The sequence below is a fragment of the Amblyomma mixtum genome, chromosome 3, assembly GCF_055824585.1.
Source record: "Amblyomma mixtum isolate Tamu chromosome 3, ASM5582458v1, whole genome shotgun sequence".
NCBI classification, from domain to species: domain Eukaryota; kingdom Metazoa; phylum Arthropoda; class Arachnida; order Ixodida; family Ixodidae; genus Amblyomma; species Amblyomma mixtum.
Genome location: NC_143014.1, coordinates 389,995,398 through 390,010,685, shown reverse-complemented (window position 1 = coordinate 390,010,685; position 15,288 = coordinate 389,995,398). Strand labels below are relative to the sequence as shown.

At 47.3% G+C, this 15,288-nt stretch overlaps 1 protein-coding gene across 1 annotated transcript in view; it reads left to right on the top strand.

Annotated features, from left to right (window-relative positions):
- Positions 1–15,288, top strand: part of LOC149357154 (tachykinin-like peptides receptor 86C) — a 685,354-nt gene that overhangs the window by 620,776 nt on the left and 49,290 nt on the right. The window contains exon 3 of the mRNA XM_089577888.1: positions 6,418–6,568. Within this exon, the coding sequence (XP_089434014.1) occupies positions 6,418–6,568 (151 nt within the window). The remainder of the gene's footprint in view (positions 1–6,417; positions 6,569–15,288) is intronic.

Here is a 15,288-nt window from a genome sequence, read left to right as displayed (position 1 = left end):
GGGCAGCAGCCGAGCGCCTTAACCACTGAGCCACCTCGGCGGGGTTTGTCACACCCCCGCGTGTTCCCGGTAGAGAAACAAATGTTTAATGAAAATATGCACTCGGGCATAAATAAACCCTGCAAGCCACGTGTACAGTCAATGCACCAATGTTTATCCGGCAGCTGCGAGTGCTAAACGGGGCGGAAGTCCTGGATACTCTGCAATGCGTGGATGCTTAGGAGCCAAGTGGCAACAGCTATCCCAATGAGGCGCAAGCGGCGCATGGAAAACGAAAGCGAAACTCAGGCTGCCTTAGGGAGTTGATGCATCTCAAAAGGGACCCGCAAAGCAGACGACCACAAAAGGGAAGGAAGACGGCGACACAAGCCCTTTTTGTGGTCGTCTGGTTTGCGCGTCCCTTTTGAGATGATTAACGTACAACTCGCTCAACTCGGCACCTTGCTTCAAGAGCCAGTACACCAGAGTTCTTTAACGTCACTGCTGCTGCTTACAGCGACCGCGCGCTGCGACTGCATATGCGCATATTGTCCCGACGCGGCAAGTGAGCCGGGAGCTCGCTGCCATATGCGCCCTCAAGGCGACGTGCGCAGTCCTCACTGGCGGCATGCATCCGCCGCGGTGGCTCAGTGGTTATGGTGCTCGGCTGCTGACCCGAAAGACGCGGGTTCGATCCCGGCCACGGTGGTCGAATTACAATGAAGGCGAAATTCTAGAGGCCCGTGTACTGTGCGATGTCAGTGCACGTTAAAGAACCGCTGGTGGTCGAAATTTCCGGAGCCCTTCACTACGGCGTCTCTCATAGCCTTAGGTGCTTTGGGACGTTAAACCCCATAAACCAACCAACCATCACTGGCGGCTTTCGGTACACGGGAGCAGTGGCGGTCGCGCTTCGCTAAATATCTCCATTATCGAATAGAAATCAAGAAAAGCGGCATATAGCCAGACGCCAGTGAAAATATCGACTTCAATGGTAGAATAGCACAGCAGGCTGTTCACCCAGTGGCGTCGACCGATTTTCGTGTCCTCGTGGGTAATCTTGCAGCTGCCAGCTTGACATCGTAGGAGGCTGGCAGTTGTGAGAGGACAAGCCGCGAACTAACCACGATGTCATGATAAGGTGTCGACGCCATTGGCTGGGACACCTCCTCCGAGGGATATTCACCGCTTCTTTCTTGAGCTGACCAAAAACCGCCTTTAGTGAACACCTGCTTCCGCGCGCAGCCGCTCTCCTACGCGCAGCCACGTGTGCTTTCTCCTCGGCGTCTTTTCCTTCTTCTCGTCTCCGGCACCGTCCGCTTGGTTCGCCTCCGCTCCTCCTCTTTCTCTACAGCTCCCTGTCCGAGTGAGGACAGAAGGAGAAGCGCTTTTAGAAATATTTGCGCGCTTGCAAGACAAAACATGAAAGGAGACAAGCGCCTGTCTGTGTCCCCTTTTATGTCGTGGCGTGTGTGCGCAACTATTTCCAAAAGGATGAAGAAGCGCCTCGGCCAAAACGTGAAGCTTCTGAGGAGAGGAGGGCAAGTTGTCGGGACGACGACAACTATGTTAAAGCGGGTATTTCGTGTGTGTGTGAGCAGCGTGAGGAACTTATATGTTTGTGTATGTGCCACGCGCGAAGCATGCTCTGCGTGCGACACACGCGGGCAGAGTTCCTGGGATTCTTTACGCGCGTGTGAGGCAACATGTCTGTGCCCGGTTGCAAGTGCCGCGCCCGCCCACTCACTGTGAAAGTGCGCCCGCCCTCAGAGAACCCCCGGACCTACGCGCGTGGGTACCGTACTATACTGCAATTTGTACATTGCGTACAGTGTTACCCCTATCCCTGTGCTTTCTTTACATCGCTCCCCTCTTTCTTTCCTCCCTCCCTGTCCATTTTTATTTTCGCTAGCCACAGCCGAGATGCTTCAAGCTTTTATAGCGGATGCAATGTCTAGTACCGTCTTTTCCTTCCGCTTTATTTTTGTTTCTGAATGAATGACTAATATTAGTAATAATTAGGCAAAGAAACTTAGCGCTCTCAAAATACTCTGCTGTGCCATCACTGCCAGCTTTCGGAGCCACGCACAAAAAGAAAAGGGTGGCAAAGTCGACTGAACGCGTCGCAAAGGCCCCTCTCTCAATTTCCCCCAAACCTCCACAAAAAAAACAACAACAACAACAACAAAGGGGCAGAATCTGCGACGCCTTAAGAAGCAAGGGATTGCGAGCGCGCTACCGAGCAGGAAGATGAAAAGACGATAACGGCGCCACACGAACAGAGCCACGAAAGTGAGTGCGCTGCCGCCCAGCTTGAAGACGCAAGTGGGCAAAGGCGGCGGCGCGTCAAAGCCAAAGGAAGAACCGTTTAAATTTTTTTTCTCTCTGTGTGTCCAGCTTGAAGGACGCGAGCGGTACGTCAAAGCCAACTTTAAAGCGTGGGGCTGGTACCATCTCTGACAGCGCTAGAATATGCTACGCCGGTCCAGGAAAGAATTTCAGGCTTAACCTGCTCTCAACGAAATGATGGACTAGGTATAAACCCGATTTTTATAATACTCGCTTAGAATCCAAAAAGGGCCAAAACGCCCCGTGCTACTGTCTAAGAAACTTATAAAACATCTAAAAACAAAACAAATATTGGGCGAGCGATATCGGCTGCTCATTGAAAAAGTGACCTTGAGCATCGGACATTTTTAGTTTTCTCATTAACAACTTTATCAGAATTGCTTAATTTTATTTTTAAAAATTAGACCCAAAGTTTGATTTCGAGATCGTAAGTTGAAAAGCTCCATCAGAAACCCCCGAGCTGGATTACTTGTCAGAAGTTCACTGTTTCGTGCAATAATTTTCTTACCTTGAAGGAAATCCAACATTATTAAAGAAATTGAGCGTCAGTGGCTGATTTGCGCCCAGCATTCGCACTGCTATCAACCTTGGCATGAAAAAAGATAATCATCAGTCTGGCGTACTTCATAACCCTGTTGAAACCGTTAGCGGACACTGTGGGGGCAGCACTGTTCACGCCAGCTACTTTGCGTGCGTGACAAACAGGTACAGTGAGCGTTAGTCACTGTCAGTCGTGATCGTAGTATTTGTCAATGGTTTAATGTTGAGGGCTACTGCTTAAATTAGGTCACCTGGGGATCTTTAACATGCGCTCTGTCATGCAAGTATTGTTGAATCCATGTCCTTAAATGTCTCTCTTCGCCCCCGTCTGTAAGTTTTATGTATTGCCCTATATGAAGGCCACATGTCTTGAGAGCACAGATGGGTACCATCATGAGGTTTTGACCTCACGAGGTCGACTTCCACCTCAATATAATGAAAACCTCACGTAGTTGGGTGACGTTGAGTTAAGGTCGCCGACAGCTTGAAAATTTCTAGGCGATGTCACAAAATGAGACCTCAGTATTACACCTGACTTTTTTATTCAATGCTGCCGTCATTCACTGAACTCGAAGTTGTGAGGTCAAGGCTCTTTGCAGTGGCAGCAGCTTACTCTGATGAGCGTCTCTTCCGAAGGAGAGTTCGAGCGCACCAAAGCGGAGCGCATGCATTGACGCTTGTTGTTCAGCTCCCGCCGTTTGCGAGATCTGATACTGCAGCCCACTCTCAGCTTTCGGCGCTCCAACGTAATGTCAGTTCAGCCCAAGCCCACATGTGAATGCTCCCAAATGGTTGCGGGGTGGTCCAAAGCAAGGCTGCCTTGTCGCGTTTATGGCAGTTCCCGGCGCCGACCTCACGGCAGTTGCCTTGCAGTCGAGTAAAGGAGATCCCGCTGTACGTTACGCAGCAACTCAGCCGAAAGTGGAGCAATCGAAATTAGCGAGGGAACGCGATTCAGGCAGCTTCTTTAGGAGAACTGCCGGAAAAGCAGCATAACTAGTCACAAATCCGCCTTTTCACGAGATGCTGCGCCCACTAGGAAATGTGCCAAAGTTAGTCTGCTATCCACAAAACTGCTTGACGTAGGCGTGGTCTACGAGACATCAACTGCGCGTGCGAAGTGGCGTGTGCTTACCAGATGCCGCCGTATGCCGATCGAACGTATATGTAAAATATTATTCTGCTTATGTTGAAATCTATCATTCATTTAAATTGTTATTATTGCAGTGCAAGGATACACAGTCGTTCTTTTCCCAGCAAATGGGCTACTGTCTTTGTATTTTCTCACGCCGTCTTTGTACTGAAGGTTGCTGAAGTTTCGCTATGATTGTACTCTACTCATAGTCAAAACTTCTGCGTGTATTTTAATGCGTGCTGTCAACACTTAGTAGCGTTTTTCTCACCGTCTTCAGTTTTTTGCTTACTCAGAAGACTGAAAGGAATGGATGTTATCGAGGCACCACAAGGACTAGGACGGAGACGGGGAAAAACAGAAGAGGTGCTCACTATCAACTGACAAAAATTTCTTTGGACACGCAATATATACAAAAGAAAAACAGAACAAAAGAGCAGAAAAGCACATGACATGCACAGTGGAGTTCATGATTATAGCATTCAGTCAGAAAAAGAGCACGTGAAGCAACACCGCGATTCAAACCGTACTGCAAGGATAATGCATTCTCAAGATACTCAAACTCTAAATAAAGTAGCTGCAGCGAAAACGCACTCGCACATATATCGACTGACTTCCTTATTCTAAAAGCCTTCATATTCTCACGGGTTGCCTTATCTGACCGAGCACGTTAGGAGTCACAAGTGCACTCCATTGTTAGAAGAAACGTGCGTTCTGCGGGGACACAGAGATAATACAGCCCTGAAGAATATGGAGGCCTTTACAATAAGAAAGTTAGCCAATACATGTGTGAGTATCTTGAGAACGCACTATCCTTGTGATACGGTTTGAATCACGGTGTTCTTCACGTGCTCGTTTTCCAGCTGAATGCTGTAATCATGAATTGAACCGCGCATGTCATGTGCTTTTCTGCTCTTTTGTTTAGTTGTCTCTTCTGTATATATTTTGAGTTCCGATAAATTTTTGTCAGTTGATAGTGAGCACCTGTTCTGTCCTTTTACGCCTCCATCCTCGTCCTTGTGGTGCCTCGATAACATGGATGCGCACCAACCCGCCCAATTATCCACTCTTTTGAAAGGAATGAAATGGTGATATGAAACGGTCACACAATACACCACAGAGCGAGGCGAGAAAAATAAAATTTAGCGAAAGAAGCACAGCTACATCACTGTAAAGCTCAATCCATTCATTATAGTTCCATTAAAGAAAGTGTACTTGAAAAAGCTGTTGCAAATGGAACAGCAGGTTATTCTTCAGGCGTGCTCCAGCCGTGTAGCGTACCCTTCGTAAACGAACTATAATATAGCCGTTTCCAATAAGTGCTTTTTGGCCGTGGTCACATTGATCGCTGGGCTGATGTATGCACTTGTGGCGCTAGCGCAGAGGCAGCTGTAGAGGAACCGGTTTGCAACAGCCCACGCAGGGGCGTTTCAACACCCTCCTCGCCCGATTGAAAGGTCCGTCTTTGAAAGCTGTACTTTGTAACCCCCTCTGATTACTGGAGAAGAAACTTTAAGCGCGAAAGTTTATTTCTGTGGGTTAAGGTTGGAAGTACAATTTTTGATAAATGTTTGGTTATGGCACTGTGATTAAAGTTGTTATGAATAAACCAATAATGTTTTGTATATCTTCAATAGGAATGCTATGTTTCTGAGTGCAGAGTTAGCAGATTTGCTGTACGATAGCCGCTCAATCTACTGCGGAAAGTACAATGTATTTATAAGCAAGTGAGACTAAATTCAGGTTTCCCAGCCTCAACGCTTGTCTGAAGAAAAATATCTTTTGATTCGCTGAGTTCGTTGCGAAAGGGGCACGTTTCATTCATCCTGGACGTATAAAAATCCATAAACCGGCCTACATAATGTGCTCAACATTCAAAAGAGAAACATTTCGCACTGAATACCTAAAATGAAGCCGATTCTTCTCGGTAGTAATATTCATAAGCGTAATTTTTTTAAAACTTCATATACATAATCCAGTTTTCACACAAGTTGCTAGCTCTCTAAAAACTTTCGTTTAACGTAACTGGTCGCTACGGTCGATTTCTGAGTGCACAATGCAGTAATCGGCGCTTAACTTCATCTTTATAGCAGCGTTACTCACAATGTAAACAATGAGTAGAAAGAATGAAAGAAGTCAGGGAACAGTACTTCGGAGAACGCCACGATTAAATAAAAACGTCGCCTTCCCGCTCCCCGCAATCAACATTCATATTCTCGTTCCCCTCTCTCCGCCCTTCACCTCCTCTCTGGGAACGGAACTCTGGGCTTTGTTCTCGGGAGTTCTCCAGAACAATAGCTGTCGCTGTAAAGAAGAAAGCCAGGTGTCAGTGTTGTGGTACAAAGTCAATGAAGCCAGGAGACTGTCCTGAGCGCCTAACCTTTCTCTTTCTTGTCCTCGCCCCGTTTCCGGCGCAGGTACAACGTAGCATTTCTGGTGCTCACCTACGGCGTTCCCGTGGCCACGCTGGCGTTCACCTACTGGCGCATGAGCCTGGTTCTATGGGGAGATCGATGCATCGGCGAGTACACTCGGCAGCAGCAGAACGCACACCGCAACAAGCAGAAGGTGGGGAATGCTGCACCGCATGCGTTCAAGCCTTTCTATACGCCTCTGCTTTTACGCTGCGCTATACTTGAAACGCAATGAAAAGACTGTGACCAGCTGTCGATGATTCTTGCCTTTAATGCGCAAATTAAAGCGATCAAGCTGCGGTCAGATGCTCAAATAAAGCCAAATAAAAGTAATTCTGTAATCATTATCAGGTATCTGATGTGAAAGAACGCAGACCTCATCTTTTGACTTGAAGTTAGGTTGGCAGTCTTGCCCTGGCCGCGGCCACCCTGTTGCGACGAATTTACTCTCTCATCTCTCTTTCATTGTCATTCGCTTAGCAGTGCTGGTTGGTCGCTTCATGGACTTAATTTTAGACTTGTTTGATTACGCTCTGTTTTTTTGTGTGTGTTTTTTTCCCGCATCTGTTTCCCTCCCTCCTTTTTTTCCGCTGGTTTGTATTGCTTCATTGTTTGTGGGTGACGATAATGAGAACGTGGCGTATCTGTTGTACCGAGTTTCAACTGTGATAACTTTTGCGCGCGAGTACCACTCCCTCTGGTTTTCTATCTGTATAAAATGGTTTTCTATCTGTATAAAAGGTGCTGATCGGCTGCCTTCCGAAATGAAGTAGTTAGCCAGTACAGTTGTGTGTCCTCTTTGTTATCGTCCGTTGACTGCCAACGCTTCTTTACTCAGAATGCTCTACTTCCAACCTGACCCTGCCGCTACAGCGAGGTTTTTTGATTCCCACAATTGAATCTGCCGCGAAATGATGCTTTCTTAAGGACAAACACATATTTTGAAGCAAAAGCTTCACTACGGGACCCCGGGCTTCAATCGTGGACCGTGCAAATTTGACCTTCGGTTGAGTTAGAGCTCGGACCATGAAAAAGAGCAAACGAAATTGAATCATTATCCACGACTAGGAGTCGAACTCGCTGCTGCGCGAACAGCCGCGGTGGCTCAGTGGCTATGGTGCACGGCTGCTGTCCCGAAAGACGCGGGTTCGATCCCGGCCGCGGCGGTTGAATTTCTTTGGAGGAGAAATTCGAGGCCCGTGTACTGTGCGATGTCAGTGCACGTTAAAGAACCCCAGGTGGTCGAAATTTCCGAAGCCCTCCACTACGGCGTCTCTCATAGCCTCAGTCGCTTTGGGACGTTAAACCCCATAAACCAAACCAGATCTCCTATAAGCGCCGCTCAGCGAGACCACTAGGCTGTCGCTTTTTTCTTTGCCGCAGTCAACACGCCTCGTGTTAAACTGCACCACACTCTCGCGCTGTGCATTAGAGTGCGTCGTCTTCATCAACTTCCATCTGCTCCGTCCGGCGGCACTGCCTGCTCTACGTAGCACAAATCCGTGCTTTCGCTGCGATTTGAATGTAGTAAACATTCTCTGTAGTTTTTCGTTTAGCCCTTTCTCATGAATTTTTTTGTACGGTGCTAGAATTTTTTTTTAATTCGCTTATTTATCTTCTTTCTTAACCAAGTATCCGAAAAGCATCAAGATATCGCGCCAAGGCGCTGAATAATGTGGCCGTGTCCCCGTATGAAGCCACCAGGGCCCAGTGGTAGCAATAGGCATGAGGTCGGCTCGTGATATTGTACCCATGCCCCTCCCTTGGTGCACAAATACTTTTATGAGACTAAAATGACGTCTTAACTTTACCATAGCTAAATCTAATGGGATTGGCTTAATCACCGCTCTTTACATAGCGTTTCTTCAAGTTGATCCTTAGTGTCCCAGCACAGCCTACTAGCTTGAATCGCTTCTGGTTCTTGGTCCCGAACAGCCAGTGGCCGATTCGGCTGATCCAAACATCCTCTCTGGTGACCGCACAGGAAATCTTAGTCTTTTCCATGGGTGCACTGCGGAAAGAATATGGTCGCCTTCCGCAACTTCCACAGTAGCTGATACTGCTTTTGCTTCCAATGCGTGCACTACTTTCAACACGAACGTGAGCAAGCTCAGTTTCAGACCTTTCTTTCTACTATAACTTCTACTAGCGAGTCTTCGTCTTCCTTTACATTGACTGCTTTTACTATCTCTACGTTTTCTGATCATTCGACATGTTCTCCATCATCTACTTCCGGGAACACCCCCCCCCCCCCCCAGGAAGTTTTCACGCCGAAAAAAAGGTGTGAGGTGTTGTTTCATTGTCTCAACTAAATAGCTAGGGCAACAAAGCTCAGTGGGTGAGTTGGCAATGTATACTGAAAGAGAGGAAGAGATCAAAAAACGATGGACGATGGTAAGAAAGAGAGAGACAGGCGCTAAACTTACAAGTGGTTTTTGTATTCAGAAATGCGCACTTAAATACCATACCGCCTCGCTGACACTCTCATGTCATCGTTAACAATAAATAAATGTAGCATATTTCATTCTAGCACTGTGACACTGCTACGGTATTCTCTCTCTCCCCAAAAGACCTATCTCAAGTTCAGTCGACGCCGTGGATGTCCGGCTCAGACACGTAGCTGCTTCGTCGTAGACATAGAATGCATCTATGATGATGTCACATGTTGATCTTTGTGTTTATACAACAGAACTGTATTGTCCAAATAAAGAGCGCAATCGCAGGTTTTACGATGCGTCCAAAAATATAACGAAGCTGAGCCTTCTAACGACTTATGTTTCGATAAGCGTTCATTCATGCACCTGCCTATTTGGCCCACGTATGCATGGCCATACGAGTGTGGAATTCGGTACAGCACTCTAACCTCCACGTATTGTGTGCTCTAACGCATACCGCACCTTTGAGTGGTTGTATTATTTATTTTGCTTTTCATAGAAGCAGGGATCTTGCTCAGTTTGAACGCCAAATAGAACCTTGGCACAGAATTTATCCGCCATCTTATTCCATCCGAGCGACAGCTTGCGAGCCAACGGTACTACTGGCACCTTTTTCCTGATTTGGGACGTGCCGTTTCCTGCCCTTCTTCTTCTCTGACTTCATTCACTGGAGTAGCATGTTACCGATATATACCAGCACATTTTCAAGGAACCCTGCTGCCCTACATAGAGCCAATTGTACTCTGAAGCTTGTGTTAACCTCATGAAGAGAGGACTTCTTGATTGCTGCTCCAAAGAAAGTCATGGCGATTCCGTTTTCAACCAGCTTCGAGTGATGAGAGTCGAAATCAAGCAAAGGTTTTTTCAGATCTGGGCGCATAGTGTCAACACATCTGACTGTTGAAACTTGAAATTCAGGCCCAGGAACTGCAGACTTTTCATTTCAGGCAATTCGTACGAAAATTCTAGCTCAGGCGCCGTGTTAGAAAGCACTTTCAATATGTCGTTCACAATTTCGGACCACATCTCAATCGCTTGCGCCACAAGATACTCTCCTACATGCCTGAAGATGCATGCTGTACTGCACCTCGGGTCTTTTTGAGCGCCGTGTCCACTGTGCCTAAACATGTGCTGCTCAATACCAGGGCCACGCTTGAGCTCATGCCAATACCAGACTGCTGGGTGCAAGTACGTCTCACCTCCCCAGGCCACCAAAGTGCTGAGCAGATACAAGGACAGCAACTCCAGAAGGAACTCCACCAAAAAACCGCAGCCTTTCACCCACAGGCTGTCTTGATTGTCTCCTGCAGCACATTTCTTCACGTATCTCATAGGTAAAAGTTACAGCAACGTGCAATACAACACTTCTATGTCAGTGCTGAAGGTGGATACAACTGCTTTCCCTGTATCATCATCACCATCATCAGCCCGACTACACCCACTGCAGGGCAAAGGCCTCTCCCATGTCTCTCCAATTAACCCTATCCTTTGTCACTTGCCACCACTGTATCCGCGCAAACTTCTTAATCTCATCCGCTCACCTAACCCTCTGCCGTCCCCTGCTACGTTTGCTTTCTCTTGGAATCCACTCCGTTACCTTTAAGTACCAGCGGTTATCTTGCCTTCGCATTACATGTCCTGCCCAAGCCCATTTTCCAATGGCGGCCTGTCCGGAGCCAGAGATTCTTAGCACCCTCCGCTGCGTCACAGATCTGACCGCCGCCTTGGTCAGTTGCTCCGCAGCCGCTGGGCACTGAGGGCCGAGAGTTAATTGGTTTGTTCATAGAAGGTTGTGGCCAAGTACTACACCAGGGTGACTAAATCCTGTTCTGGTGAGGAAGTGCGTTGTCGGTTGTGGTCACCGAAATCAGGCCGCACTCCAGGAATTTTATGACTTTATCCGGATTTTACACTTTGAAAGAATCCCTTGAGTGTAAAGACGGTAAATGCCGTTAATAGGAATCCCGAAACAAGCTCTCGCCAAGGCCCAGGCTCAGTGTTGCCCCAAAAGGGATGTGCGCTTTGTGGCACTTAGCGGCGAAAAACACTTCTAGCTGATGCCACTTGCTTTTTTCATTTCACCTCTCTTTGAAGACTAAACAGGTTGAGCTCTTGGAGCAAAGGCAAAGCATGCTGTTAGCACTTTTGTGAGTTCACTTTGACAAGCTTGAAGTGCTTCTTTACGGCTGCCGTTGCTTTTTCCCCCAACCCTTAATTTCTGCAATCTCACTAGTTTTTGACAAAGCACGCACAAACGGTGAAATGTTTCACTGGGATAAAGAACAGATTTGCCGAGTACATTTAAAGACACACACAAGCGTGACTACAAGCCAAAAACAGCCAACACGGCAACTCACCAAAAATACCCCACCATCAGCCCCCAAGACAAAACAAATAACCTTTGCTAACGTAAATGAGCAAACTATTCTTAACAAACTTGAGTTGCTAAATGTCTTCTTATGGGCTTCAAACCTGACTTCGGGGCGGTTGCAGAAACGTGGCTTACTGATAATATTTTCGCGTAGTGGTGCCGGAAGTCTGGCGAGCAGGAAGACAACTAAAAGGCTTCCATTTGGGAGACCTGCGCCCACAAAGAACTGAATGACTCGGCGGCTACGAAAGCAAGAGCACACGACGGTCGGCGAATAGAATGCCCGCTCTTCTTGGCTGCGCTCAATTTGAAGCTGACCAGGAACCTTTGATATAAGGAACCAAAAGGAAATACAACAATTTGAAAAAATATGGGAGCAGCTGCTCGTGACCAAGATTAATCGAGATATCTTTGGCCGCATCTAGTGCCAGAAAAGAAAAGCCCCCTGCCGGCGGCTTTCGGCGTGAACGAACAAACAGTACAAGTATCTGCGGCATTACTCCCCTCTCAAATAAGCATTGGTTCAATGCTTTACAACGAAAAGAATGCAATGCAAAGAAAAAGAACAAGAAGTAAACAGCGAAGAGAAAAAAAGTACTGAGACTGCACAAACTGAGCGTCGTCAGCGTCCACAAGAAGACTTCAAGCGCACGACATGCACAAATCCTGGGAGTGAATAGCGCCGCTGGGGTGCTGTCTCTCCTTCAGGGAACGCCTCGCAGTCAAGCGATGGTCAAGCTCTCCAAGTCGACGAATAGTCTTGTATCGGCCGAAGTAGCGGCGCATAAGATTTTCACTAAGTCCGCGGCTGTGAATTGGCGTCCACACCCATACACGGCCACCCGGCTTGTATACCACGTGGCGTCAGTGTAGGTTGTACCTTCGGGCTTCGGTGTAGTGTTGATCTTTTGATCCGTAATCGCGCAAGTCGGCAGGTAAAGTTAGGCGGCGACGTCGATGTTGTCCTCATGAGGGACGTTCGGGTGCATACCCTCGAGGGAGATGGCTGCCTCCCTACCATAGACGAGCCCAAACATTGTCATCTCAGTGGCCTCTCGCACTGCGGTGTTGTCGGTGATGACGACGTATAATAGAGGATGGCATTCCATGTTTTGTGTTCGGCGTCAACAAACATAGCGAGAGTCAGCAATAGTTTTGTTCACACGCATCATAAGACCGTTGGTCTGCGCATGGTGCGCAGTAGTTCTCCGGTGGCATACGTTGCTGTAGTTCAGAATGGCTTGGGTGCGCTCGGACGTAATTGTTGTTCGCCTATCCGTGATGACAACTTCTGTGGCACCGTGACGCGAAAGGATCGGCTTTACAAGCAGCGCTTTTGCTTCGGCGTAGCAGGCGAAATAGCCGCCCGGTACGATGATCCACTTGTTCCCCGATGTTGACGATGAGAACGGACCGTGGAGATCTATTCAAATGTGTTGAAAGGGCTTGCTCGTTGGGGGTACCTAGCTTCAAAAGTCCAGCTGGCCTGATCGGCAGCGCCTTATCTCGTTGACACTGAGGGCATGGTTTGACGTACCCCGCGGCGTCGGTGCATAATCGGCGCCAGCAGTTGGTTGGTTGGTTGGCCTCAAGTAGAATGGCACATACCCACTACGGGGGAGTGGCCAAGACACAGGCGGTGAACTGTTTGAATGATTAAGAGTTTTAGAGGTAAAGGAGTATTAATAGGGTATAGGCTGACAGATTGGACGACGCAACGAAAGGGGACCTGTTAGCAGGGAGATCGAAGATGGGAGGACGGCATTATGTGCAAATTTGAATGCAACATATGGAATGATTCAATTTTGTATTGACTGAAAGAGAGACAGAAAAAAAATAATAATAATAATAATAAATTAAAAGTTTGAGAATCAGAAAAATGAAAACAAATAGAAAAAAAAAATAAGAATATTAGCATGGGAGTCGCTGTGTTTCTAAAAGAAATTTTTGAACTGCACAGCGCGCACTCCTGTTGCTTCGTCCAAGCGAAGTAGCGCCAAAGGAAAGAACAACCTCAGAGGACACAGGCAGACCCAGCTGGTGAAACGGATTTTCTAATAGGCGCCTCCTCAAAGAAGAGAATCGGCGGCAGAACAGCAGGAAGTGATCCACTGTCTCAGGCTCGGCACAAAATGGACACAGGGGAGAAACCGCCAAACCAGATCTGTGAAGGTAGAAATTAAGCAGAGGAACTCGGCATCGCAAACGCGTGAAAGAGACCTCCAGTCTGCGCGAACTCCAGTCTTTGCTGCTCCAAGGGTGCAGAAGATGCTTGTATTCGGGGGATGAAGTAAGCGCCGAGGCTGAAAATTCCTGAAATATTGTGTAACTGCGAAACCTCACCGCAGCTGTATATGCGCAGGTTGGCAGGACAGCAATTATTGGGCCACAGAGAGAGGCCCTTGCTAAAGAATCAGCAACCTCATTTAACTGAATGCCCACGTGACCCGGTACCCAAAGCAACCTCACCGAATTTAGATGAAGCGGGATCAGCTGCTTAAAGAGGCGTAAAGCCCGAGACTCAGAGGGAGATGATAATGAAAAGCAAATAGATAGAGAGTCCGTCATAACCATGACTTTGGAAACGGCAGGATCTAATTTACGTAAGGCTAGAATGACAGCTAATAATTCGGCCAGATAAATTGGAGTGAAGTCAGGGAGACGGAGAGAAAAGGACCATCCCAATGCAGGTGAAAAAATGCCCACACCTGCCTTTTCACGATCCTGCGAGGCATCGGTAGCAATGAGAATATGAAAAGGAAAGGATCTTAGGTGGTCCTGTAACAAACCGAGAAGGAGAGGAAAGGGCTGGAGCTTGGCATTCGATGGGAAAATGTTATCAAATGCAATCTCGACTGAAGGTGAGATGTTATGCAGTGGATGGATATCTGTGAGCTTAACGTTTAAGGGATCGAGGAGAGACTGCACGAAACATATCTGCGGAGTATGCAAACGAGACCAGGTGGCATTTAAAAAGACTGCGGGCTGACTAAGAAATATTACATTGGATGTGTGGAGAGGAGAGTCGTACAAATTTAAAAAGGTTTGGACTGTTAAAAGGCGAAATCTGGCTAATAAAGATGGAATTCGCGCCTCAAGGTGCAGGACAACATTAGCTACATACTTTGGAAGTCCCAAGCAGAGGCGCAACGCCTCACGCTCCAAGAGCACAAGCGGTCGAAGTTTATAGGCAGGAGCTCCTGAGAATAAAACACATCCGAACTCCAAAATTGGGCGGACATACATTTTATAGATCAGCAGAAGTGTGTGCCTTCTCATCCCTGACCTAGTGCTGCAAAGCCGACGCAGGATGCCAATGGCCCGAGCTCCTTTTAAAGAAACTTGCTCAATGTGAGGCCGCCAGGAAAGAGTAGAGTCATAGATCACTCCAAGATACTTCACTGTTTGAACCTGAGGAATTATATGATTTCTATAAGAAACGCAGATATGTACAGGATGAGAAACCGGGAAGACCAACAAGGCGCATTTGTTCACATTGAGGGACAGATGAATACTTCCTAACCAGTTGTCAAGAATATTGAGGTAATCCTGCAAGATCTGATACAGAGAGTGAATATCTTTTGCAGAAGCAAAAAATGCGATGTCGTCAGCGTACACGTAAGTTGACACATTATGGATGCATGGAATGGAGCTTAGAAAGATGTTAAAAAGAACAGGGGAAAGAACTGAGCCTTGCGGAACACCTCTTGTCTGTCGAAATTTCTTTGAAGAAACACCATTTCGGCAGCAATAAAATTCGCTGTTTTCCAGGAAAGCAAAGATCCAGGCTACGAAATAGATTGGGAAATTAAGGACCTGTAATCTGTGTAACAGCATCGAGTACTCGACGATGTCGTAGGCTTTACTGATATCCAGAGTGACAAGCGCGGCAAACTGTTTAGTGCTGCGAGCTAATTTAATACGGCTCTCAAGGTCAGTATGAGCACACCAAATCGAACAGCCCGGCCTGAAACCAATTTGACAAGGATTCAAGATATCATTTGCAGAAATGAAATACATGATACGACGAAGCAGGACCCGTTCCACCAATTTCACTAAATTCGATGT